The sequence below is a fragment of the Rhinolophus hipposideros genome, assembly GCF_964194185.1.
Source record: "Rhinolophus hipposideros genome assembly, chromosome: 19".
NCBI classification, from domain to species: Eukaryota; Metazoa; Chordata; class Mammalia; order Chiroptera; family Rhinolophidae; genus Rhinolophus; species Rhinolophus hipposideros.
Genome location: NC_138065.1, coordinates 1,731,469 through 1,755,532, shown reverse-complemented (window position 1 = coordinate 1,755,532; position 24,064 = coordinate 1,731,469). Strand labels below are relative to the sequence as shown.

General features: G+C 48.1%; 3 protein-coding genes across 11 annotated transcripts in view; 1 reads left to right on the top strand and 2 right to left on the bottom strand.

Annotated features, from left to right (window-relative positions):
• Window positions 1-2,407, bottom strand: part of ASH1L (ASH1 like histone lysine methyltransferase) — a 116,252-nt gene extending 113,845 nt beyond the window's left edge. For 2 of the 4 annotated variants that reach the window (XM_081025483.1, XM_081025486.1), the window contains exon 1: window positions 1,770-2,133. The gene's annotated coding sequence lies outside the window, so the exon portion shown is untranslated. Of the gene's footprint in view, window positions 1-1,769; window positions 2,134-2,332 lie in introns of those variants that run through there. The other 2 variants (XM_081025484.1, XM_081025485.1) reach the window with 2 other exon arrangements.
• DAP3 (death associated protein 3) lies at window positions 1,526-24,064 on the top strand (the record flags this gene model as incomplete). 6 transcript variants are annotated; one of them, XM_081025503.1, is made up of 13 exons in its annotated part: window positions 1,526-1,805; window positions 11,526-11,572; window positions 15,242-15,364; window positions 16,679-16,780; window positions 17,240-17,348; window positions 17,488-17,580; window positions 18,265-18,395; window positions 18,977-19,057; window positions 19,134-19,292; window positions 19,825-19,884; window positions 20,349-20,438; window positions 22,720-22,837; window positions 23,708-24,064. In XM_081025503.1, the coding sequence occupies 12 exons, from the start codon at window positions 11,531-11,533 to the stop codon at window positions 23,791-23,793; spliced, it is 1,194 nt and encodes a 397-aa protein (XP_080881629.1). In that variant the 3' UTR covers window positions 23,794-24,064. The 6 variants fall into 6 exon arrangements, with proteins under 6 accessions (XP_080881629.1, XP_080881627.1, XP_080881626.1 ...); XM_081025501.1 differs by having other exon boundaries at window positions 1,539-1,805; window positions 11,519-11,572; XM_081025500.1 differs by lacking the exon at window positions 1,526-1,805 and adding an exon at window positions 2,578-2,853 and having other exon boundaries at window positions 11,519-11,572.
• Window positions 9,652-24,064, bottom strand: part of LOC308487379 (GON-4-like protein) — a 69,339-nt gene continuing 54,926 nt past the window's right edge. The window contains exon 33 of the transcript XR_013991692.1: window positions 9,652-13,706. The gene's annotated coding sequence lies outside the window, so the exon portion shown is untranslated. The remainder of the gene's footprint in view (window positions 13,707-24,064) is intronic.

Below are 24,064 nucleotides of genomic sequence, written 5' to 3'. Positions count from 1 at the left end.
AAAAACAGTTTACTCGTTAAGTGCCAAAAACAAACAACAAAAAAGGAAGCCACATTCTATCACAAACTGGCCACCCTGTACGATGCTTAAATATACTTGTATCCTTCCATGTTAAAAATGTCCAGAAGATCTAAATTTCCTCCAAACTGAACAGACTTCTTAGGCAGGTTTTTACGTTTTGTTCCACACTGACTTGTCTGCCTCGCTCAAATTGACACATATCACTGTCAAGACAAGTCGTCCCTCATTTGCATCCGGGCTGTTGCAACAGGGTCACCTCCATTCTTCTCACCCCAAGGCAGGACCATTTACTGAGTAGTTATTCAGTAAGTAGCTGTTGAATGAATGAAAGAAACTCCTTCCTCTCAAAGATTTCAAGTTAAGCTGTCAGTCCCCATACAGCTGCTCTGGTATAAGTTAAGCTATGAAAGACATGCCTCCTTCAAACATACAAGCTTACGTGTTAGAAATGCTCTGCTTCCTCCATAAACAAAAGATCAGATAGTCAGGGACACCTATTTCAGACAGGCCAACCTGGCAGGACAACCTACGTGCCACATGCACGTTTGGTACAATCGACCTCTACCCAATATAATACAATTCAACAGGTCCCACGTGCCCCTACCTTTCCAATAAGCGCGGCTTTGCCTGACCAAGACCTCCTGAAGGGCCGCAGTGCGGGGAACAGGACACCGGACTCTGGTCATAATCCCTGAATTCCAGTCCTAACTTTCTCTCCAATTAACATGTGACCTTGGAAAAATTATCTCTTTTTGCATCAATTTCTTATTTTGTAAAATGGGAGAAAACATTTGCCCTACAGAGATTTAGAATCACAAAGAAACTGAAAATGCAGTGTGAAAAATGGAAAAGCTTTATTCTACTATGAAAGGTTACTATACAATCAGATCGACCCAAAAGGCCACACACTGTCTACACCCTCACAGAAGTGGGTCTGTTACAGCCGGTCTGGGCCTTCACGTTGACCCAGGTCACTCTCTCCAGGGACACAAACTTCCCAGGCGCACAGCTGGCTGTGACACGTTTCTCCCCCGACGCCACACACACACACACACACACACACACACACGCCCTCGACGTGTGCAGCACCACTGCTGCCATGACTGCTCTGGGCAGGAACAGCGCGTGCACACCCGTACCAACCAGCACGGGGCATCCCAAGTTTTATTTTAAAAATAAACTCACTTGGAGGGGAACCCCATCACACTTACACAGACACACGCAACTCTTCCGGAACACGTCCCTCCCTCGCGCACACACGCGCGCACACACACACGCACACACACGCACAGCCGCTGTACCCAACAGGCCGTCCGTCTCCTGGAGCAAACACACGTCCTCCCCGGGATTGTAGAAACTCCCCAGTAACACCCATTAAACTTGCGACGCGGAGCTCATCCCGTCGCCCCTCGCCCCGCGCGGCGCGCCAGGGCCGCCGAGCCCGTCACACGGGTCACGTCCCCTCCGAACAGGACCCCGCCCGCCCCTCGCCCGCCGCGCCGCCACGAGCCGGGCGGTGGGGGACGCCCGAGGCGCGCCCGCGCGCGGACACGCAGCCTAACCTGTCAGGGGCCCCGCCGACTCCGCCCGCGCCCCCCGCGCCCGCCAGGAGGACTTCCCGGGCCGCCCCTCCCCCACCGCCTCCCGGAGGTCCGGGTCCGGGCGATGACAGGCGCTCCCAGGAAGCCGCGGGCGCGGCGGCCCACCGAGCCCGTAGGCCCCGCGGCCTCCCCGGCGCCCGCACTCACCGTGTCAGAGGCCGCGGCCCGCAGACGAGAGTGCAGGCAAGTGGGGAAGCGGGGACGGCGGCCGCCAGGCGCCTCCGCTCCCGCGCTCCGCGGCGGATCCCTCCCTGCTGTCAAGGGGCGGCCGGCGGCCGAGCGCACTGGCGGAAACGCGAGAGAGGAGAAGGGAAAGGCGTGGGGCTCGGCGGGGGGACCCGAGGGGAGGCGGGACCCGCGGCCGAGACGCGGCTCGTCTCCCCCTCCGCAAAGCGAACCCAAAATGGCGGCGGAGCGGCGGCGGCAGAGCGGCGGCGGCGGCGGCTCCGCGGGAGGAGGGAGCGCAGGGCGCCGCGCGCCCCCCCGCCTCCCACTCCTCCCTCCTCGCCCCCCCGGCGGCGGAGCGCGCACGCCGCCCGCACGCGCCGGAGCGGGGCTGGGCTCGCGGCTCGCGGCGCCCACCGACCGCCGCCTTCGGGCCTCGCGCGCCCGCCGGCCCGTCCGCGCTCGCTCGGGGGCGCCTCCGCGCGCGGCCCCCCGCGCCCCCTCGGCCCCTGTCACGCCGGCCCCGGCGCGGGCCCTCCGCGTACCTCGGGCGGCACGAGCCCCGGCCTCCTCCGCCTCCGCCTCCTCGCCTTTCCTCCCCCTTCCCCGCCCCCACCGCCACCAACCGCCGCCACGGCCGCCGCCGCCTCCTCCGGCCCCCCCGCGCTCCCTCCGCCCCTCGCGCGTGCGCCTCCCACAATCCCCCCGCGGGCCTGTTCCATTCCGCCGGCCGCGGGAGCGGGGAGGACGGGGCGGGCGGGCGGCGCGGGGCCGCGGTCCCGCCGGGAACCACCGGGCGCGGGCGCGCACCTGCGGCCGCTCACCTCCCGGGCGCCGGCGCCGCGACGCCGGCTCGCTGCCGCCTCCGCCTGCGGCCGCGCGAGCGGGGGTCGGACGGCCGGGCGCCCCTCCGCGCGGCGCTGGGTGGAGGCCGCGGCGGCTGCGCGGTGAGTCCTTCCTGCCGCGCGAGCCGGGCTCGCCTCTCCGTCGCTGGCCGAGCGCAGGGCAGCCGGCCCCTGACGGAGCTGCCGTTCGCCGCGTCCGGAGGACTGGCCCGCGACTCTCGGTGAGGGATGGGCCGGCTCGGGCGCGGTGCCCGTGCGGGGAAGGCGCGGGACTCGGGCGCAGCGCGCGGGGCGGGAGGCCGCCGGGGCAGTCGCGCCGCCCGGGGGCGTCCTTCCGGGCTCGGCGCGCGCACTTGGGACCCGAGGAAGCCGGCGCGGCGGTCGGCTCGCTGGCTCTCCTTTTGAACCCGGCTCCGAGTTTTCCAGTTCCGCGCCGCTGCCCGCACGCGATGTGCCCGCGCCACCTCGCTCCTCGTGGGCGGCGGCGCATTTCCAGCCCCGTCAGGCGGCAGTTCTGGTGCGGTTCTGGGCTGCGGCTGCCGTGTCCGGCGTGTCCTCCAGAGAGTCGTTTTTCTTAGTTCTTTATCAACAAGAAAGGAGAAACTGGACGTAAAAAATTAGTTAACTCCAAATCTGCCTTCAGGGTTGGTGTGCCAAATAACAACATGTAAAGTAGAGTTAGCTCCTAGGCACGACTCAGCGCCGCCTATTACGTTGTCGGCCGCACCACTGTTGATGTTGACAAGGTTTGTGGGTGTAATTGGTAGTGTGTGTCCTGTTCCTCCCAATCATTAATAAAAACGAATGCAAAACTAGGCCTATCAGATTTCTGTTTCTCGAAACTGTATGAACGTTTACAGACATTGGATTCAGGAGAACTATAGACTATTAAAATACACAGAAAATCCCAAAATTTATCTAGTAATTTTTAGTTTCACCCAAAGGGCAAAGCAGAATAAATTAAGGGAGGGATCTGTTTGGGTTTCCCTTTCCTTCAACATCTGCGGACGTCTGGGGATGACGGAATAGTTTGAAAATCATTGTGCTAGACTATCTCCAAGGCCTCATCAGCTCGAAAGTTCAAGAAGACACTCCTGAATGTCCCCCTTACTTTGTTTCAGCATATGCGTAGGGTTTTGTTTGCTCGCTTTGTTTTTTTTAAGGTAAAGAGGAAATCAGTTTTAATTTCCTTACTATGGATTTGCTTTTCCTAACCGTGTCTTAAGTCTCAACTCTTTCAGGGAGCCCATTTAGGTTGACATTGATGTTTCTTAAGTTGTGTTGTGTATGTAAGTGTGTTACCCTACCAACACGTTTTTAATTTTATTCACAATAGTAGAATATTAGCAATGTTAATATTGTTTATATATTAAAAACTGTCCAAACTTCAATAAGGTGTCCATGGTAAAAAGTTACCCTACCAACACATTTATATTTTATAGTCTGGTGCAAAACGAATCATGGAAATATTGAAATGAATTACTTAAAACATGAGAGGGGAAAAAGTTAACCTTGGTGGAATACCATGCCAGGAGAACACGTGTTCCTGTTGAATCCTTGTAATAAACACTTAGAAATAGATCATCTTATCCCCATTTTACAGATGAGAAGCCTGAGGCTCAGAGAAGTCCAGTAAGTTTAGAGTGGAGTTTGCCTGTCTCTTGAAAGGCAAAATCATTTCACTGTACCATCCTGCCTTCGTAGTAAAATTTCTCATCAGCAACATAGTGCACATGCTACAAAGAAAAAAAAACGCGCTTGTAACGTGTACTATATGCAAAGAAAGTTACTTACAGTCTCTGCCTTCAGCTAACATTCAGTAACTGCACTCAGGATTTGTCAGCTAAATGGATGCCCCAGTGTCTACCAGAGGCCAAAATACATTTGGTACTCAATATTTTGAATAAATTATAGTATTGAATCAATGGACACTGTATTATTTGAACCAAGGAAGGTACGGAAGATAACATAATGGTTCCTCCAAAGAATGGACGTCCACATCCTAATCCCTGGAACCTGTGAAGATGTGATGGCAAGAAGGAATTAAAGATTTGGATGGAATTGAGGTTACTAATCAGCTAACCTTAAAATAGGGAGATTATCCTGGATTATCTGATAGGCCTACTGTAATTATGAGTTCTGAAAAGATGGAAGAGGGAGACGAGTCAGTGTCACAGTGACACCATGTGACAAAGGCTTGACCAGCTTATTCAGGCTATAAAGATGAAAAAGCCTCTAAAAACAGAAAAGTAAGAAAAAAAAAAAAAAAAAGCACCACATTCTCTGCTAGAACCTCCAGAGAGAACACAGCCCTGCAGACACTGATTTTGGACTTCTAAATGACAGACCTCTAAGATGACAAATTTGTGTTGTTTTATGCCACTTAGTTTGTGGTAATTTGTTACAGCAGCGATAGGAAACTGACAGAGAAAGGGGAACCAAATCCTGACTAACCTCTCAACTTCTCTGTCTCGGATTATTTGTGCTTTCATTTAAATGAAGTGTGGTTTAACTGAAAGTTTTCTTTAAGAACAGTAATAAGCACTCAGCAAAGCTGCTAGATTTCCAGCACAGGCTCCTTGTAGCACGCCTCTCACTGCGCTTCCTAGGTGTTCGTGGTGTTTACAAATGGAAGGCAGGACCCTCCAGCAAAAGGATTCCTTGCCCTCACTCGCTTTACTGCGGTGGTCTGGAAGCACACCTGCAGTAGCGGGTGGCCTGTGCTTCCCTATTGCTGGGCTCTGGTGTGGCTGGCCAGCAGCACCCTTCCCTCAGCCGCCCTGCACTTTCCCACGCACTTCCCCACCAGAACAGAAGCGATCAAACATTCATTTTATCCCAGCTTCCTTGCTGGGATGCTGACTAATGCAAAATAGATAAATAGGAAAAGCTCTTCAGTATCAACTTTTAAGATACAGGTTCAAATGTTAAAGGAAATGTTAAAGATAAGACGTACTGGAATATCATCGGGATTGACTTTCGACGGCACAGGGGGTGGGTGAATGCTATATCAGCGTAACATCCCCTGAGGAATCTTCTATTTCACAAGAACTGAAATCTTCGTCTGGGTACCAAGGTTTTAAACTGGTGCTTCAAACGACTGCCTTTCCGCAAAGGAGCAGTGCACACTCCAGACCGCCTAGGTTCAAACCCCAGCTCTTCTACTTGGTAGCTGTGTAAACCTGGGTAGAAACTTAGTGACCAACTGATGTTGTAAGTCACTTAACCCTTATACCAGTCCTATATTTAGGTACTACTGCTCTATCCAGTTAGAAGTGAAACAGACACACAGTGTTGAAGCGCTTAGTTCAAGGCGCCACAGCAGTTCAGGAGGAGAGCCAGGTTTCAAGCCCCAGCAGTTCGGTGGACTCCGCGCTCTGCACCGTTCTGCCGTTCTTGCCACTGTTTCCGTGCCTGTGGGTCCATTCCGTGCCTGAGCATCACCGACATCACAGGATTGGTGTGAAGAAGGAGTGAGTTAAGTCACACCACACACTTTGAACTCGGCCTGCCGTGTAGGAAGTGTTCAGTACATGTTAGCTGTTGCTGTCGCGGTGACTCGAGATTTTTGGGGCCTCGGATTTTTTCCAGTACTTAGTAGCTGGGGGAGTATGTGCTCCTTACGCCCCTTTCCCAGCACAGCCCTTTGATCTCTTGTCCGTGTCAGTATTAGAAATTGCTCTTAGTTTGGTAGAAGTCCTATCCCCAGAGGGGGAAATGTCCGGAAAACAGGCTAGTTCATGCTCTTGTTTTACAGATAGGAAACCTGGGCTCAGAGAGGAAATAGATTTTACAAGCCTAATGTTACTTTTTCCCGTAGAGAATGTTATGTGAAAGGTGCTCACCTGAAAAACCAAAGGGTCTCTCAGACACTCTAGAGGTGGGCTGAGGTGTGTGATTGGAAACGGGGACCCACTATGACACAATCTGAGGCATCAGGGTTTCCTATATAGAGAAATATACGTACAGAAATATCCATACAGAATAATTACTTGTAGCTTTAAAAGATTCACTAGGGGGTTGTTGATTTAATTTTAAAAATTTACTCTTTGCCTGGCTAATAACAACCCAGTTCAGAATTCAAAAATTACTGAAGACACCACTCTCCCTCTTTTCCTGTCCCCATAGGGACCCATTTCCTCTCTGAAGGCATCCAGTATTACGAATTTTTGTATGTTATTCAAAATGTTTACCTTTTTACAAACAAATTGGATATATTTTGCCCTTTCTTTTACACAAATGATAACTTGGTATATACACTGCCTGCTTTTTTTTTTTTTTTGTACCTAATATGTATTGGAGATTTTTCCTCATTAGTACCCTGATGGCTTCGGGGTGGTTTTGTTTTTAAACAATGGCATGGTGTTCCATTGTATGGATATGCTGCTTATCCAATTAGAACAATCTAACATACATAGGGCCCCCTATGTTTTTATTACATCACTATAAAAATGGTTTTGCTGAGGTCTCATAAAAACTTTTTACCATGGACATTTATTGAAGTTTGGACAGTTTTTAATATATAAACAATGTTAATATCACTAATATTATTGTGAATAACATTAAAAATAAAAATCAGGGAAGAAAATCACCTGCAACTCTAGCACAGTAGATCAGATTGTTTTGTGCAGATCTTTTTCTTCGAGTCTGTCTGTAGCGTAAGCATCTCCACACTAGAACCATTATCATCCCCATGTACAGTGGGGTTGATGTACCCGAGCCGTAAAATTCTAGGGTGTGGACCGTGGGCACATGTGTACACTTCACATGCCTCTTGTGAAGCCTGCAAGGCCGTCTCCCATGTTTCCCCAGTCTGGAGTCAATTTGTTGAGGAATTTTCTAGGTTTAGTTTGTTGAGCAATATCCAGAGTATCCTCTCGCCTACGCAGGAAGCAGTCTGAGTCCCTTCCATTTCCTTCCTCCTCTGTGTTCTGCATTAGAACAGTCAGTGAAGTTCCTCGACAGTTGCTCCCTTTTCATTTGGAGATGAAGTGCGCAGTTTCTAGCAAAAACACTAGAGGTGTGATACTGAGAGCTTGGAGGAGTTTGCAAGGGGCCGAAGTGCGTCATCATCAGTGGGTTTCAGAGAAACCCCTTACTTTTGTAGCCCTGATGCTGCTCTAGGAATCCCAACTTGGGGAGACAGGTATAATGAGGATTGTAAAATGCAGTGTAACAAATTCTATGTTTTCTAACTGAAATTGTGAAAACAAAGAGATCAGTCTCCATAAACCAAATTTTTCCTGCAGGGCTCAGGATTTAGAACAACCTTTGTGAACCTCAGCACTACTGACAGACATTTAGGGCTGGGTGATTATTTGCTGTGGGAGCCCCTCCCGGGCCTTGCAGGACGGTTAGCAGAATCCTCTAATCCGGAAGTTTGGCCTCTTACTAGGTGCCAGTAGCACCACTCCAAGTTGTGACAACTAAAAATGCTTCCAGATATTGCCACATGTCGCATAAGGGGCAAAATTGCCTCAGTTGAAAACCACTGATTTAGAAAAAGAATTACCGATCATCAGGAAATGACATCTGTAAAGCCATGGCAGATAATACATCCTTTTTGTCAGAATTCCTAAAATGGTAAATCAGAATAGTGCCATTATGTATATATATCATGTCTTCATTAAAGTAACATGTTTGACAGTCTCATGTGGCTTTTTGGAGAAATATGCATTGAATGTTTAATTGGTTGAATAACCATACCCAAAGACTATATGTTAGTTAAATGGGTTAAAATTCCTTAACCACTGACATCTCTGCTGTGGTTCTCATGCTTGGCTGCACATTGGAATCAGCTAGGGAACTTGGAAAAACACCGACGCCTGAATCTCACTCACTACCAGAGATTGTGATTTAACTGGTCTGAGATGCAGTCTGGGCATCAGAAGTTTTAATTATACCCAGATGTTTCTTCTGTGCAGCCAAGTTGAGAACTACTGATCCAGGCTGCAGAACTCTTCCGGTAACGTATCCTGTTCAACGTTACTTGAATGACATCACTGAGGATATATTTTTCAAGTTTATAATTTTCTTTTTTTCAAAGATTTTATTAGGGAAGGGGAACAGGACTTGATTGGGAACAGTGTGTACTTCCAGGACTTTTTTCCAAATCAAGTTGTTGTCCTTTCTGTTTTAGTTGTGGAGGGCGCAGCTCAGCTCCAGGTCCAGTTGCTGTTGCTAGTTGCAGGGGGCACAGCTCACCATCCCTTGCGGGAGTTGAACCAGCAGCCTTGTGGTTGAGAGGATGCGCTCCAACCAACTGAGCCATGCAGGAGCTCAGCAGCAGCTCAGCTCAAGGTGCCGTGTTCAATCTTAGTTGCAGGGGGCGCTGCCCACCATCCCTTGCGGGACTCGAGGAATCCAACTGGCAACCTTGTGGTTGAGCCCCCACTGGCCCATGTGGGAATCGAACCGGCAGCCTTAGGAGTTAGGAGCACGGAGCTCCCACTGCCTGAGCCACCGGGCCGGCCCAAGTTTATAATTTTCACAAAAATTTTAAAGGGTAGTAATATGTATGTGATAGATTTCAAAAATCGAAAGCTGTGCACGTGCGGGATCCTGTACAGAAAACCTTAGCAGGGAAGTTGGGGAAATGCAAATAAAGTCTGGAGCTTAGGTGATGGTACTATTTGACAATGTTAACTTCTCAGTTCTGATTGTTGTGCTGTGGTAACGGGGAAGCTAGGGGACAGGTGCAGGGAAATCCTTGAGACTGCTTTACAACTCTGTTGATCTAATATTTTTAAAAGTAAAAACAAAAAACTATTACAAATGGTTACCACTTGCAAGTACTTACCTGTGTGACAAGATTGCTAATATTGTGCATACAAAATAAAAGCTGATGTTCATTTGATGCTGAAACTGATATGAAACTGAACCGCTATTTCATCGTTTCTGATTTAGAATTTCATCGGAACAACTTTTGGTTTTCATTGGTTAACTTTTATAATTAAAAGTTTAAAATTGTGACATTATAAAATATTATTAATAAAATATCAGCAAACTGACAAGGTTCAAAATTAATAAAATGAATTTTAATAATTCACTTATTCTTAGCTAAGATCAAAATCAACAAATAGCTGCACAAATAAAAGACTGCGGCCACCTACGAAGAAATGTGGTATAACGATGAGGAATGTAGCTCTTAAGTCCAGTAACCACGTTTACATCCCGACGTCTTCATTTTCTAACAGTTTCTGCGTCGGAAAAACTGATTTTACCGCTCTTCCCATAAAGTGGAAAAGTCTCCTTCCCCCCCCTTTGAAGCTGGGTTGGCCAACAATAGGCTGCGGTAGAATGTGACAGAAGTCTGTGCTGGTTGTGAGCCAGGTTTGAAGAGGTCCTAAGTTATTTCAGCTCTTGGGCCGCTGCCACCGCTATGACGACAAATCCAAGCTACACTGCTAAAGGCTGAGACAGTGTGGCTCAGAATCAGTCAGTCCAGCTCACGCCAACCTTGACCAGCCCGCCAACCTTGGTTAGATGCTCGAGGAAGCGTCACAGAGAGAACCAGGCCCGGCCCAGAGAAAAGAACTAACTGGCCTGGGGCCGCAGACTGGAGCCTAAGGAGCAGTGACTGTTTGAAGCCCGAGCTTGGGGTGGTTTGTTACGCGGCACAGCTCGCACAGCGCTTCACAGGACGCTGTGATGCCAACAGGAAGCTTGTGTACAATTCGTCGTCTGGCGCGGGACTCACCAGCCATGTCAGCTGCTGCTGTGGTTGCTGTTTCAGTAGGGCTAAGCGGCAGCACTTTTAAATACCAGCTTTACTGAGATTCACATGCTATAAAATTCAGGGTCTTTAAAGTGTACAATTTGGTGGATTTTTAGTATAGTCACAGAGTTGTATAACCACCATCATCTAATTTTAGAACATTTTTATCTCCCCCAAAGTAACCCAATCAGTAGTCTCCACTCTCCCCTCTCCCAGCCCCTGGCAACCACTAATCTAATTTTCTATCTCAGGAGACTTGCCTGGTGTGGACATTTCATATCATTAGGATTATACTGCACTTGGTCTTTTGTGACAGACTTCTTTCCTTGTTTAAAAATTCACACATGTCGCAGCAGGTATCAGAACTTCATTTCTTGCTTCCCTGAATAATACTCATTCTACGGCTACACCGCCTTTCGTTTATCGTCGTCAGTTGTTGGACATTTGGGTTGTTTCCACATTTTGGCTGTCACGAATAATGCTTCTGGGAGCGCTTGTGCCCACGTTTTTGAGTGTACACGTGTGTTCGTTTCTCCTGGGTTATAACTCAGAGCAGGATGACTGGCTCATTTGGTAAGGCCACGTTGAACCTTTTGAGGAACTGCCAGACTGCTTCCCAAAGTGGCTGCACCATTTACAGTCCCGGCAGCAATCTGAGGGTCCCAGTGTGTAAACAGTGTCAGGGGCAGGGAGTCGAGTTAGTTGAAGTAGAGGGAGAATGACAAGAATTAAGAAAATTGAGCTGGCGTTAGTGCCAGGTGGGGCTGGGTATCAGGTGGGTGAGGTGCCAGGTAAAGATGGATGCTGGATGGTGTTGGGCACTGGGTGACTGTGTCGTGAGGGCCAAGACCACCCCCAGGTCTGGGATTCCCAGAGCTTCACAGCCTCTTTACCATTTGCTGTTGTCTGACCTTTTCATTTTTCCCAATATGGTGGCTGGGAATGGTCTCACTGTGGTTATTTTCATTTACATTTCCCTGATTTATAATGAGAATGAAAATCTTTTCCTGGGTTTACTAGCCATTTATATTAACTTTTCTGTGAAATGTCTGTACGTGTCTTCTCATTTTTTTAATCAGTTCATAGGCGTTCTTTATATATTCCAGATACTAATCCATTGTGCAGATATGATTTCCCAGTTCTGGCTGACCTTTTCACTTTTTTTTAAGCGTGCAGGGACAATGCTGAAAGGAATGACAAGGCTTATCTCCAGGGTCCACAAGGTGAGTCCTCACTGACCTAAACACTTTGTACAAACTGCTTTTAGATGGATTTATTATGCCCAGAATCAAATGCTCTGGAGAGCCTCAGCTGACTAGTGTTTTCAGTTACAAGTTTACACTCAAAAGAACAGTCCCAGTTCCATTTCTCTGCCCATGGACTTCACTCCCAGCTGCCCTACAAATCTGCAAGTAATAGGTCTCAGTAGACAGTTGTGCTTGAGAACTCAGCATATCATAGGATAACTGTTATTTTTTACAAAAATAAAGAGCTTGATTGCAGTTATCTTTATTAAATTTTATCAACATTCTCTAGTTGTATTAATTATCCCTTAATGAAACATTTTAAAGGAAAATATGTTGCCAATTTAGAACTTTAGCATCTGATAGTTGAATAAAATAATAAAATCATATATGGGAAAAAACCATTCTGTTGCTTTACTTCATTCTTGCATTTATTTAGGAAATAGATTTTAGTACCTCCCATACGGCAGGTACTCAGGATTTTAAGGTGACTCGCTTCACTAATGGTTACTATTTGTCGGGCTTTCATTGGGTGCCAGGCACTAGGCTCGGTGCTTTATTTCTTTAAATTCTCGTGACCAACTCATGAAGTAGATAATACCTTTGTTTCACAGATGCAGAAATTGAGGATTAGAAAGGCTGGCAAGTTGCAGAGCCCAGACTAGACGGCAGGTCTGTCTGACTTAAGCCTGTGGCCATAACCGCTGTGCTGTGTTGTATTTTCGGGTCCACGTTGTCCAGGACCTCCAAGCCCAGTCGCAGGATCATGAAGAAATGATTGTCACTGTGGTGCTATTACAGCACCCAGCGCGAGCACCTAACCCAGATCAGTAGGACCCAGGGGAAACTCGCCCAGAGCCGAGTTCTCAGATGAGAACCGAGCCAGAAGGGCTTAGTCACTTCCATCTGATCATTTAGTTACAAATTAGATTTCCTAGAAAAGCAGCCCCTCCTGCTACAGGGTTCACTAATAAACCTAGGTACATAAAATAACCCATTGGTCGACAAGAGGGATAGATTCTGGCCCCAACTGGTTACATTAAAGGCTAAATTTTCTTTACTGGCAGACGACGTTGTGAACCCAAACTGCAGAGATGTCAGTGAGAAGTTTGTTGCTTTTTGTAGACAGTTTAGAGTAACTGGTTGGTCTTTCGGGAACTATGTGTGTTCACTCTGGAACTGCAGAGGCAGCTGTACATATGGTTGTTTTCCCTGAAAACGAGACTAGCCGGGTGATGCCACATACAACGCCGTAAGAAGGAAGGAATCCATTTTGCTAGCTCTTAATTTGCTGCAAAAAGCATTAACCAGTCTTAGGATTCTTGTCGAAACAGCACCACCTCGTGGCCCTTGAAGGTCTTTAATTTTGCACCGACTGCTGCTTGCTTCAGCCATGGTGCTTTCTGTCCACTCACATTGAAAAGACTGATTCGTATGGACACCAGGGTGTATTATTTGGACAGCTTTGCTCAGCTGACAGGCCCTGAATTCTCACGGGCGTAACACAGCACATAATCCTGTCTGATGTGTACACATGCTTTGTGTTGTTTTTGCTGTTGCTATATTTCCAAAGTGGTTTTTGTTGTTGTTTTTGCTGTTGCTGTATTTCCAAACATGGGAGGGGGTAGGCAGAGGGGTAGACCGTCATCTTGGGGTGCCATCTCAGCACGGAGAGTTGAAGGTTGCCTCAGCAGGGGAAGAAAAGAGAGTATATCCACTCTTAGCTGGCTCTGTAGAAAAAGGCACCTGTACTTTTTTTTTTTCGTGAGCCAGAACTAATCAAATAACCCCAGTGTATGCCCAAGGGAGGCTGGGAATGTAGAGAAGTGGCACATTCAGTGAACACGGGTGTCTGCTGTTCTCAAAGTTAGAACGACTCTCGTACTTGACCCTATTGCGTTCTGTTAAATCTCCACATTGTGGTTCAGGGGTCTGTGCAGTCCACGGAGTGTGTGCAGGGTGCCTCCACATAGCTGGGTGCTGCACGCACAACCCATTACATGTCTCGAATGGAAGAGTCTTCCTTCCAGGGCACAAGTATGTGTCTTGTGTCAGGTACCAAGAGAAGGAGATCCAAAGATGAATAAAGCTGATCTCTCCAAGTGTGTGTGGCCTAGGAGACAAACCTGTGTATAAGGTGACATGATCTGATCAGAAGAATAGAGATTTTAGAGTCAAACAAAGTTGGATTTGAATTCTGGCTTCACTACCTACCAACTTTGTCACCTTAGGCAAAATTAGTTAACTTCCCCCATTCTTGGTTTCCCGCATCACAAAACAGGCACCACGATATTCCACTTATCTTCCAGGACTGTTGCCTCAAAAATAATGTGTGTAAAACACTACACTGCGTAGCCTCAATAGATACTCAGTTAACCAAAGCCATGAATGCAGTTCAAGGCCCAAAGAACATGTGGAATGCGCTATCAGCAGAGAGGGAAAGATAATTACTTATGACTGGAGGCCAGTCTTCAAAGAGGATGTGACGTTTGATATGGGCCTTACAGGATGAGTAAGGCTTCAGTAGGGAGAGAGGGAAGGTGAAGTCGAATGAGCAGGAGTATAGAGGCATAAAAGTGAACACTGTGTTTTAGTGCAGTCACATGGCCACGAGTTCACACAGGAATGAGAGTGACAGGCAGGTGGCAGCCATGGCCTTGATTTCCATGCTCAGGACTTCAGGGCTTATGTTAAAACCAGTAGGAAACCAAGCTTTTCCATTCGATGAAGGTTAAATCTGGTATTTTGGGAGGACAAATCTTTTAGACTATGAAAGATGAAAAGTCAAAGACTTAGAGGGAAAGATACCAGTTAGAAGGTTGGTATGGAGTTCAGGGTCTTCTTAGGAGATGGTCATAAGCGTTGTGAGGGGTGGTACGATACACACTTTCTGTACTCCTGAGCAGCTTGGTGAGACTATAAACACCAGCAGCTTTCCTGTTACCTATTGACCTACCAGTCAGCTCCCTGGCTGCAGCCATCTCTCACATTCCTGTTCTCCCGCTCCTAAGTTTCTCCTGTCACTGGCGTCTTCACTTCTACATAAGGCCTGTGACCCTCAGGCTCACTTTGGGGATTCTCCAGTTAGCACTGGGTCAGATCTGTCTCCTGAATTATCTTCTCCCCCCCACCCCTCCCCAGTTCAGCAGTTTCCATGTGCAGTTCACAAGTTGCCTGTAGAACAGTTTATTTTCACTTTTCTGGATGCTTTCCACACTCCCTCCTCCTTTTATCAGTAGACTCTTGATTCCAGGGAATAGCCAGCAAGACAGTTGGGGTGGGGGGTGGACTTGTCCCTGTCACGCAGGAAGCTGCACTAAACCCCTGATAACTGTATAGTACTGACCACCACTCAGCCTCGTGGAGAAGCGTTGAAAGAATGGTCCTGCTCCGGTTGGTAATGGCTGTGCTGTGGTCCCCAACAGACTCTAAGGAACTGTCCTTTCCATATGACAGAGCCCTGACTCAGCAACATGCTGGAACAGATGCAGAGGGTGAACAGAGCATTGTAAATAACACAGGGATCCGCTTTACATAAAACTAAACTGTATGTTAGTGATATTTTTCCCTGTTGCAGACCTGGCTTAATGTTGTAGCAAGCAGAAAAAGCCTTACAATTCCAAACCACTAAAATGGTTTCTTTTGTAGTTGGATCCTGGACGTCTTTTGCACACGGGGACCCAGGCACCCCAAAACCTTACTGCTCACCTGGACGACCAGGTTTCAAGTGAGAGGCCCAAAGCCATTTCCCGTACCAGTGAGAATGACCCGGTGAGTTGCTCGTGTGTGTATGGGTTTTCAGGGCTTATAATTAGTGCTGCTGTCATTTTCCATATCAGGAAAACTAAAGCCCAGAGAAGCTAAGCATATTTCCATATCGTCACATGATGCACCCAGGACAGCAGGCCGCCCCATCCCTGTCTGCTGCTGTGGTGAGGTCAGTCAGTGTTTGTTCTGCTGTCATCGCACACCAAATGCAGCGCTGCTGGGCAGGGTAGGCACGTGGTAAATACTTGGCAAGTCGGTTCTTTAGCAGTTAAATTTAGATGGGTCAGCGAATTTTTCCTTAAAGGACCAGGTAGTAAAACTGTAAGCTTATGAGCCAAAGTGGTCTCTGTCACGACTCCTTAGCTCTGACATAGACAAATGGGCGTGGCTGGGTTCCCGTCAAACTCTTCAAACAGGTAGTCAGCCAGTTTATGAACAAACCCTGGTACAGAGAGTCCTAAGATCACTGCGCGGCTAGAGAACCCAGTTCTCCTAATAACCAGTCTGGGACTGTTTCTGCCTTTCTAGGTGGATTTCCGGGTTCTGGATGGGGAACTAATGACTTGCTGAGAAGACCAGCACTTAAAGTGAGGGTTGTCAGCGGGAGCCAGGGGTCCAGCAGGACCCAGTGTTGTATTTTCTCCCACAGGCCCATTAGGCTCCTTCCCCAGCATCCTTGTTGCCTCATAAATACAGTTAGTTGTCGGGGCTGTGCTTCATTCAACATGAAGGAAACCAACAGCTTTTTCTCTCTTTTTGTTCCTGACCCTACCTTCTGAGTCTTCCCACGTTAACAGGCGATACTGTGAGTGCAGGAGGGGAAAAATAACTCATTACACCCAGGCCATCTCAGCAGGGCATGCTTTCTTTCTGCCTCTAGTGTTCACCTATCTGCACACTCACAAAATGAAACAGAGCAAGTGAATGAATTCATCGAAGTGTCCTTCAGCTTTCCCGGTAATTGTAGTCCCTTTATGTGCCAATTCCCTGGTGTTTCTATGGAAACAGCAGCATGCAGATGATGCTGTCACATGACCAGAACATCTCTATACACGGCATAGAAGAATCCAGATGGCAAGAACTGACTGCTACCTCCACGTCTAGGGCTTACTGTTGCTGAGCAACGAGCTCCATCTTTGGGGGTTCGGGGGCTGACAGCAGCTTCATATACACACAGGACTGGGGCAACGACCAGCACGTTATGTCTACGAAAAGAAATGAAAGCCACCTGTTCCAGCTCTGAGAGAGAGCTGTGTCCTCAATGGGGTCTGTCGCCCTGCCTCTGGCCCCATTACACCTGTCGCTTCTGTTTCCTAGGCCAAGCACGAACAGCAGCACGAGGGCCAGCACTACAACATCCCCCTCCCGGACGTGAAGGCCTTGTTCCCCCAGGGCCTGCCTCCGCGCTACATGAAGCAGGTGCTCGGACGGGGGTTGGGGCCAGCGCGCAAGCTGTGAGCACAGGGGTGGGGTTAAGTGAGCGGGACACTAAAAGAAGACATATGAGTCTGAAAAAACAGATTCAGCTTTTGATTATCTTCTGTGAATAGTGCTGCTACTATAATTACTTTCAGGCCATGTTTATCTGCCTTTACTTAAAATCCTTTTTGTAGCCAGGCAAGATATTCTTAAATAAACAATATCCTCCTCTTTTCCTTGTGTTACCCAACAGATTTCTAGAAACTTTAGGAATCAAATAGTTGTTAAAAACGAATTTAATATTTTCCATAGGAAAGTATCGTGAAAATAGTTCATGTGCTGCAGACAAACAAAAATCATAATGTAACTTGTAGGCAGCTGAGTTACGGTAGGCTCAGTGTGCATCGGAGACGTGGCCGGAAATCCACAGCCTCACTCCTCTCCGTCCCTTTGCGTTAGGTGAAGACATTCAATGAAGCTTGCCTGATGGTAAGGAGACCAGCCCTAGAGCTCCTGCATCACCTGAAAAACACCAAGTTTGCTCACCCGGCTGTGCGATACGTTCTCTGTATCCTTTCCTGCCTGCCCGGCTGTCTTGAGCCAATGCTTCCTCCCTCAGGTTGGGGAAAGAAGCCATGCAAGAGTACTACTTGTTGACAGTAGAAGGTCACCTCTGGTCATGTTTTCTTTAACAACAAGTGCTTTAGATGGGGAGAAGGGAACAGGAAAAACCCTCAGCCTTTGCCACATTATTCATTTCTGTGCCAAACAGGACTGGCTGGTACTGCATATTCCAGATGGTAAGTTCTTCCTGTCCCCACGATGAGGTTAGTTCTGTCACTATGGTAGCGCGTGGCTTTCATATGCGACAGGGCCCTGCCCGCCATGGGACAGGCCTTGGCTCCAGGGGCACAGGCCTGAGCTCGTTCATAACCTCGTCGCATGACTGACAAGCAACGCGCAAGGAGAAGTAAATGCAACAAGGAGAAATTCCGCTAAAAGCCTCTGGGAGCCTTTCGGGAATCAGGATGAAGTTCTCTGGCCCAGCAGTCCTCACTCTGACACGTGAGAGAGCGTAACTCCCGCCTGAGAGGTCATCGCGGGCTTTACTGCCCTCGGTCAACAACCTTGAGTGCCCGTAAGCGCCTCTGACACGGTGCTGGCTATCAGCATTCTAGAATCGTCAGCATGCATCTTAAAAACGTAACATACTTGCATACATCCCTCCTGTGTGTGCAGCCATATTTTCGGACTGTCTTTACAAACTGCCAGGAAGCTGGGGTGACCTTTTACACACTCGGTGTGCCTTGTGTGTTGATCGTAATGATAATGTTTAAGGCGGGTCAGACAAGGAAGCCTGGAAACCGCAAGGCTTTCAGACCATGGGAGACCGAAGTCATTCCCATAACTCAGGGAAGCACAGAGTATGTTGACGTGAATACAGTCCATTCCTGCACAGTTTGTTTTCTTGTACCTCCTTTTAGCTCATCTTTGGGTGAAAAACTGCCGGGATCTCCTGCAGTCCACCTACAACAAACAGCGCTTCGATCAACCTCTGGAGGCTTCGATCTGGCTGAAGAATTTCAAAACTGCAAACGAGCGTTTCCTGAGTCAGGTGACTACACTTCTGGCAGTTCGGTGCTGGACATTCTGTAAATGGATTTTATCTCCTGTGCTCTGAGTACCAGTAGACTCTAGAGACCTAATGTGGTAGTTGAAATAACTATACCATTTTGTATTTCTTGTGGGCAGCAAACTGAAGTCCAGACTGATTCAGTGACTTTTCCAAGGTCAGAGCCTCATGCTCTCTAAAGCATGTTTTCAACTACATGATTTTCTCCAGATGAGACCACTTTTGGAACCAGAAATGTATTGGTAAAATTACTCTTTAGTGACTCTTGAATATGATCTCTAGGCCAGGGGTTTTCAGCTCTAGATAGAATCACCTAGGAGCTTGTTAAAAATGCAGGTGCTGAGGCCCCCTCCTGGACCTTTTTTGTCAGAATCGTATATAATAGATATTTTTAAGCTCCAAGCAGAAATGGTCTCGATAGCATTCACTTCCATACTGAGATCTCTGATAGGGCTTGAAAAATAGACTAAAACTATTCCTAACAACCTTAACCTCCTACCTGTCAGCTAGGGATGGCCATCCTTCGGCTGAGTAGCCAGTTTGGATTTTTATTTTGTTTGTAGATAAAGACTCAAGAGAAGTACGTGTGGAATAAGCGAGAAAGCACCGAGCAAGGCAGCCCTCTGGGCGAAGTGGTTGAACAGGTAGGAAAGTGCTGTGCCCCGGCCTGAGAAGGCCCGTTACAGGGCGGCAAGTACCATCTCCTCTCGTCCCCTGCAGGGCATGACCCGCGTGAGGAGCGCCACGGATGCCGTGGGGATTGTGCTCAAAGAGCTGAAGAGGCAAAGCTCTCTGGGAACTTTCCGCCTCCTGGTGGCAGTGGATGGAGTCAATGCTCTCTGGGGAAGGACGACACTGAAGAGAGAAGATAAAAGCCCGGTAGGAAAACTGAGTTTCTCTCTCTGGGTCCTCTGGTTTCTGGTGCGTCACCTATGCAGCTGGGACTCACGAGATGTGAGATGTCTTCTTGCCCTCCAAGTATCTGAATTAAGATGTAGAGTGAAAGCAGCATCAGTAGGAGGTAATGCCAAGTTCCGCCATCCATTGAAAAGGAAGGGAGAGTATTTTGAACAGCACATGACAGCAAAAGCTGCTTTCTATCTTTGTCAGTTTTTTCTCTTTTCAAAATGAGACTCTGTAGTCTAAGCAGAGGAGATCTGAAGCATCGAGAGCGGGTATTTGGAGCAGTGGGTGTTTTCTCCTTAGGGACTGCTTTTAATTTCCAGAAGCTGCCAGTTTCAGGGCCAGCAGCTGTTGAGCTTCTCAGGCTACACCTCTGGGTACTGAGGTTACGCCTTTAGTAGGTGAGGGCTTTTCAGTGATCCAGGCAAAGCAAGTAATGGTCTCTGCTTTCCACCGCGCCCGCGTCCCCCTCCCTCCTTCCCTGCCACCCCACGCTGACCACGTGCAGATCGCCCCAGAGGAGCTGGCCCTCGTTTACAACCTGAGGAAAGTGGTACGGAACGACTGGGTGAGTACAGAGATGTTAACACATTTCAGACAGGAGTGCGCTCGCATTTCAGAGCCACGACTGCTTCACCCCTAAGACTTTATGGACAGCAAGGTCTTGCATCTTAATTCCCGTCACTGTACCAAGTTTAAAACCTATGTATTTGGCTTCTAATCTTTTCACTTCGCTGGAGCAAGCTATTCAAAAGCGTTTTATTTAAATGTTGGTGTAATTACTTTGCTTGCAGTTGTTCAGTATTTTTGTATCTTCTTATCAACTTTGGAAAAGATCTTGATAAATTTAAGATTATGTAGCAATTTACTGCAGGCGCCAAAGCTAGAACTAATAACCGGTTTCGCTGCCATTCAGCTGTGCTGGGCCACACCGCCACCCCACTGTATGGCAGACAAACAAATCTGCAGACGGTAGAAGTGCATTTTTCTATCTTTTTGAGCTTTTTCTGATGTGGCTTTTTCTCCTTTCAGAACGGAGGTGCCATTGTGCTGACTCTGAGCCAGACTGGCTCTCTCTTTAAGCCCCGGAGGGCCTACCTGCCTCAGGAGTTGCTGGGAAAGGTCAGATCACTGGAAAAATCTGTTTTCCCTTAGGTAGTCATTCTGTCTGAAGAATTCTGACCTAGTTTCAGACTTGGAGGAAACGCATTTTGCATGACTTCCCCCAGATTCCTAGTGGGCTAATATTCGACCGTACTCTCTCCCGCTATCGTTTCTTTTCTGAAGTATGTGACAGTAACCTGAGACATGATACTTCTTTAGTCACGTGGACTTCCTAAAAATCACAGCCCCCCAACATCTAACCACAGCACAGGTATCAGATGAGGACATGGACATCACTGAAACACTCGTACCCCGTCTGTAGAGCTTAGGCTGATTTTGCCAGTCACCTGGGTGTCCTGTAGAGAACAAGTGCTGGGTAAGGTGTTGCCTTCAGTTGTCTTGTCTCTGTAGTTCCTTTTATCTGGGACGGTTCCTCAGTGTCCCTCCATCACTGGCCTTGCGAACTCTAACCACTTTTATGAGGTGATCCCTCCCCCCCCCCCCCCCCAGCGCTCGGGTTCCTCCTCAGCAAAGTTCCTGGTTTACTCTGGAGTCGGCAAGTACCTTGCGGAGACTGGGTTAGTGTCTGTTACTCCACTCGTGTCCTTGACCAGCTGTAGTACCCAGGGGTGATTCTTCCCTAGATCAGTTATTATGATAGTTGTAAAATAGGTAATTTCTAGTTGCACCGTTTCCTCTAAGTGTATCAGCTGGCTTTCTATTCCATTTCTCTCTTAGGTATTTGTTTCAGCACAGACATGGGAATTCGTAACCTTTTCTATCCTTGTTTACTTCAGGGCTTACATCATGTCAGATTTGGCCAGCAGGAGCCTTTCCAGCTGGCTTCTCTGTCCTTTTAACAAGTACCCATCATTCTTTCTGTATGTGTTTACTCTTGGCACAAGACTATGTTCCAGACTCATCTTGAACTTCCCACGTCCCTGTCCTAGCTTCGGCCTTTTTCACTTCAGAGGAGATGGTGTTAGGAACCAAGGGTACAGCAATGGAGGTGTCCCTTCTGGGCCCCCAGCCGAGCTTGTGACCAGTATGTGTAATACCAGTATGTGTGTGCGTGTGTTTACATGCACTGTTACAAGCATGTCCCAGGCTAGCAGCATGGCACGCGTCACATCCTCCCCCTTTCGGTATCTGTAACCCTCGCCGACCATAAGAAACCCGCTCATCAGCCACAGCGCATTTCCTCACTAGTCTCAGATTACAGTGAGAGTAGCTTCGGAATTGCTAACCCTTGACGCTACAGAAAAGCAGTTTGAACTGGGTCGCAGTATTTGTTTAGAGAAGTTTTTATCTTTAGCCTAAGGGTCTTTAGTCCAAATAGTTTGTTCAGAAGTTAACGGGTTAGTTTCCCTCATCCCTTCAGTATTATGTTTGAAATTTGAGATAAACAGTGCCTCTATCTGCAGGTTCACTTTCGGCAATTTCAGTTTGCCATGGTCAACTGTAGTCCGAAAATATTAAATGAAAAATTCCAGAAGTCAGTAATTCACAAGTTTTCTATTGCACACGCTTGTGAGCAGCGTGATGCCATCTCTTGCTTCATCCGGATTGGGACGTGACTGACTCACCCTGTTGTCCTGTGTCCCCACACTGCTCATGCTCCCCGCCCATTTGTCACTTAGGACCCTCTCAGTCATCAGACTGGCTGTCGCAGTGTCGCAGGGCTTGTGTTCAGGTCACCCGTTTTAATTAATACTGACTCCAAAGCACTGGCAATTCGGGTATTTCAAGGAGAAGCGGTCAAGTGCTTCCTTTAAGTGAAAAGGCGAGTGCGTAGAGGAAAAACAGGATACAGAGGGCTCAGCACTACCCAAGGTGTCAGGCATCCCCTGGGGGTCGTAGAAAGTACCTCTGCCTGGTAAGGGGGGCTGCGGTACAGTTTGATTTGTCTGTTTCAGTTTATGTTCCATTTAGGGTCTTGTCCGCATCTTTGTTAGTATTATTTTCTATTTGGAATATTTGAACTGTCAAAACTGTTGCTGACTATTTAAGTCAGAACTGTAAAAAAATTAAAGTATATACGTATGTATACGCTTACGTATATACAAACAAGGGGCACCCCCTCAAGCGTCATCTCTTTTTAAACTTAGTACTCGTGGCCAGCTAGAGCCATGGCAGGCAGCGCCGTGCATGGAGCCCTTAGTGGGGAGCCCTGAGTGGGGCGCCCTCAGTAAGGACCAGAGCAGAAGAAAAGCGACACGCGTGCCCTTTAAGTATTTAAATAACTGGATCTCTGCCGATGTCACTTATCGATTACTGTATCTTTGTCCTTTTTCTTCAGGAAGGATTTGATGCCCTGGACCCCTTTATTCCCATCCTGGTTTCCAACTATAACCCAAAAGAATTTGAAAGTTGTCTTCAGTATTATTTGGAGAACAGCTGGCTTCAACATGAGAAAGGTCAGTTGTTTCCCTTTGTGCTCTCAGGAAGCACCTCCCCTGAGACACAGCCTGGGCTGTCCCCTCAGCAGCAGCCTGTAATCTGTAGCTCAGCCTTTTTCCCTTTATCTTGACCCCTTTCCGGCTGAGTAGACGGGACAGTAGGTTGGATTTACAGAAGACGTCCGTGCCTCCCTGAGTGTCAGCAGCAGGCCAGGATCAGGGGCTGGTGCTGACAGGCCCACACCAAGTCTGGGCACCTGGTGTGGGTGCTGCCACACTCTCGTTGTGGCCTTTTTTCTTTGTTTGGGGGTTTTTATCTATTTTGTTCCTGTTGCATTTACTCATCATTCAACAAACTCTGACTGAGAGACCCAGAAGCCGGGACGCCCACCGAATAACTGATAGTGAGAGGCCAGCAGCAAACTAGCCTGTGCCGGGGCTGTCCCAGGGTGTGCCTCCGCAACGTCCCTGCAGCCGGAGGGGGGGCGGCCGAGGTGCAGGGGAAGGGGAAGGCGAAGAGGCAGGCTGTCCCATCACTAGGTAACAGAATTCGCCGTAATTGGAGGCGGCTATGGTAGGGCCTGAAGCTGCTGCCTATGGGCTGGGAAGCACAGTGGAGACATTTCTAAGGGGTGGGGATTTGACAGAGTCCTAAAGTCCAGAAGATACTACTCTGGGAACAGAGGGAGAAGTAGATGCTGGATTGGAGGGATTTACGCTTAGAAAGCCTAACAGTTTATTATTAGGATAAAGCATCGAAAAGTGAGGTGTCCCTAGTGCTAGTTACAGCAAAACAGTCTGGGTCCTGTCGCCCCTGACTACGGAGTTTCCCGGATAACATAATGCTGCGGGAGAAAACCCCCCAAATCTTCGTTGACTCCATTTTAGCCCACACGGAGGAAGGGAAAAGGGAGCTGCTGTTCCTGAGCAACTCAAACCCGGGGCAGCTGGAGCGGCTCTGTGCCTACCTCTGAGCCGTGCTCACACCCAGTCGGATGGGGCGGTCACCCAGCGGAGCTCGTGGGACTGGACAGGACGGCAATTGGCTCGCACCCTTCGCGGAAATGGGTTCCTTGCGAATGTAAAGCGACTGTAATGGCAGTAAGATGTCCTCCTGTTTTGCTCACGTCAGTTTATGACATGTGGTTTTCATTTTAATTAATCATGGTTTTTTCCCTTAACAATTAAATTATCTTTCTTAAAATGTGTTCGATTTATAAGATGGAAAGAGTCTTCATATTGGCC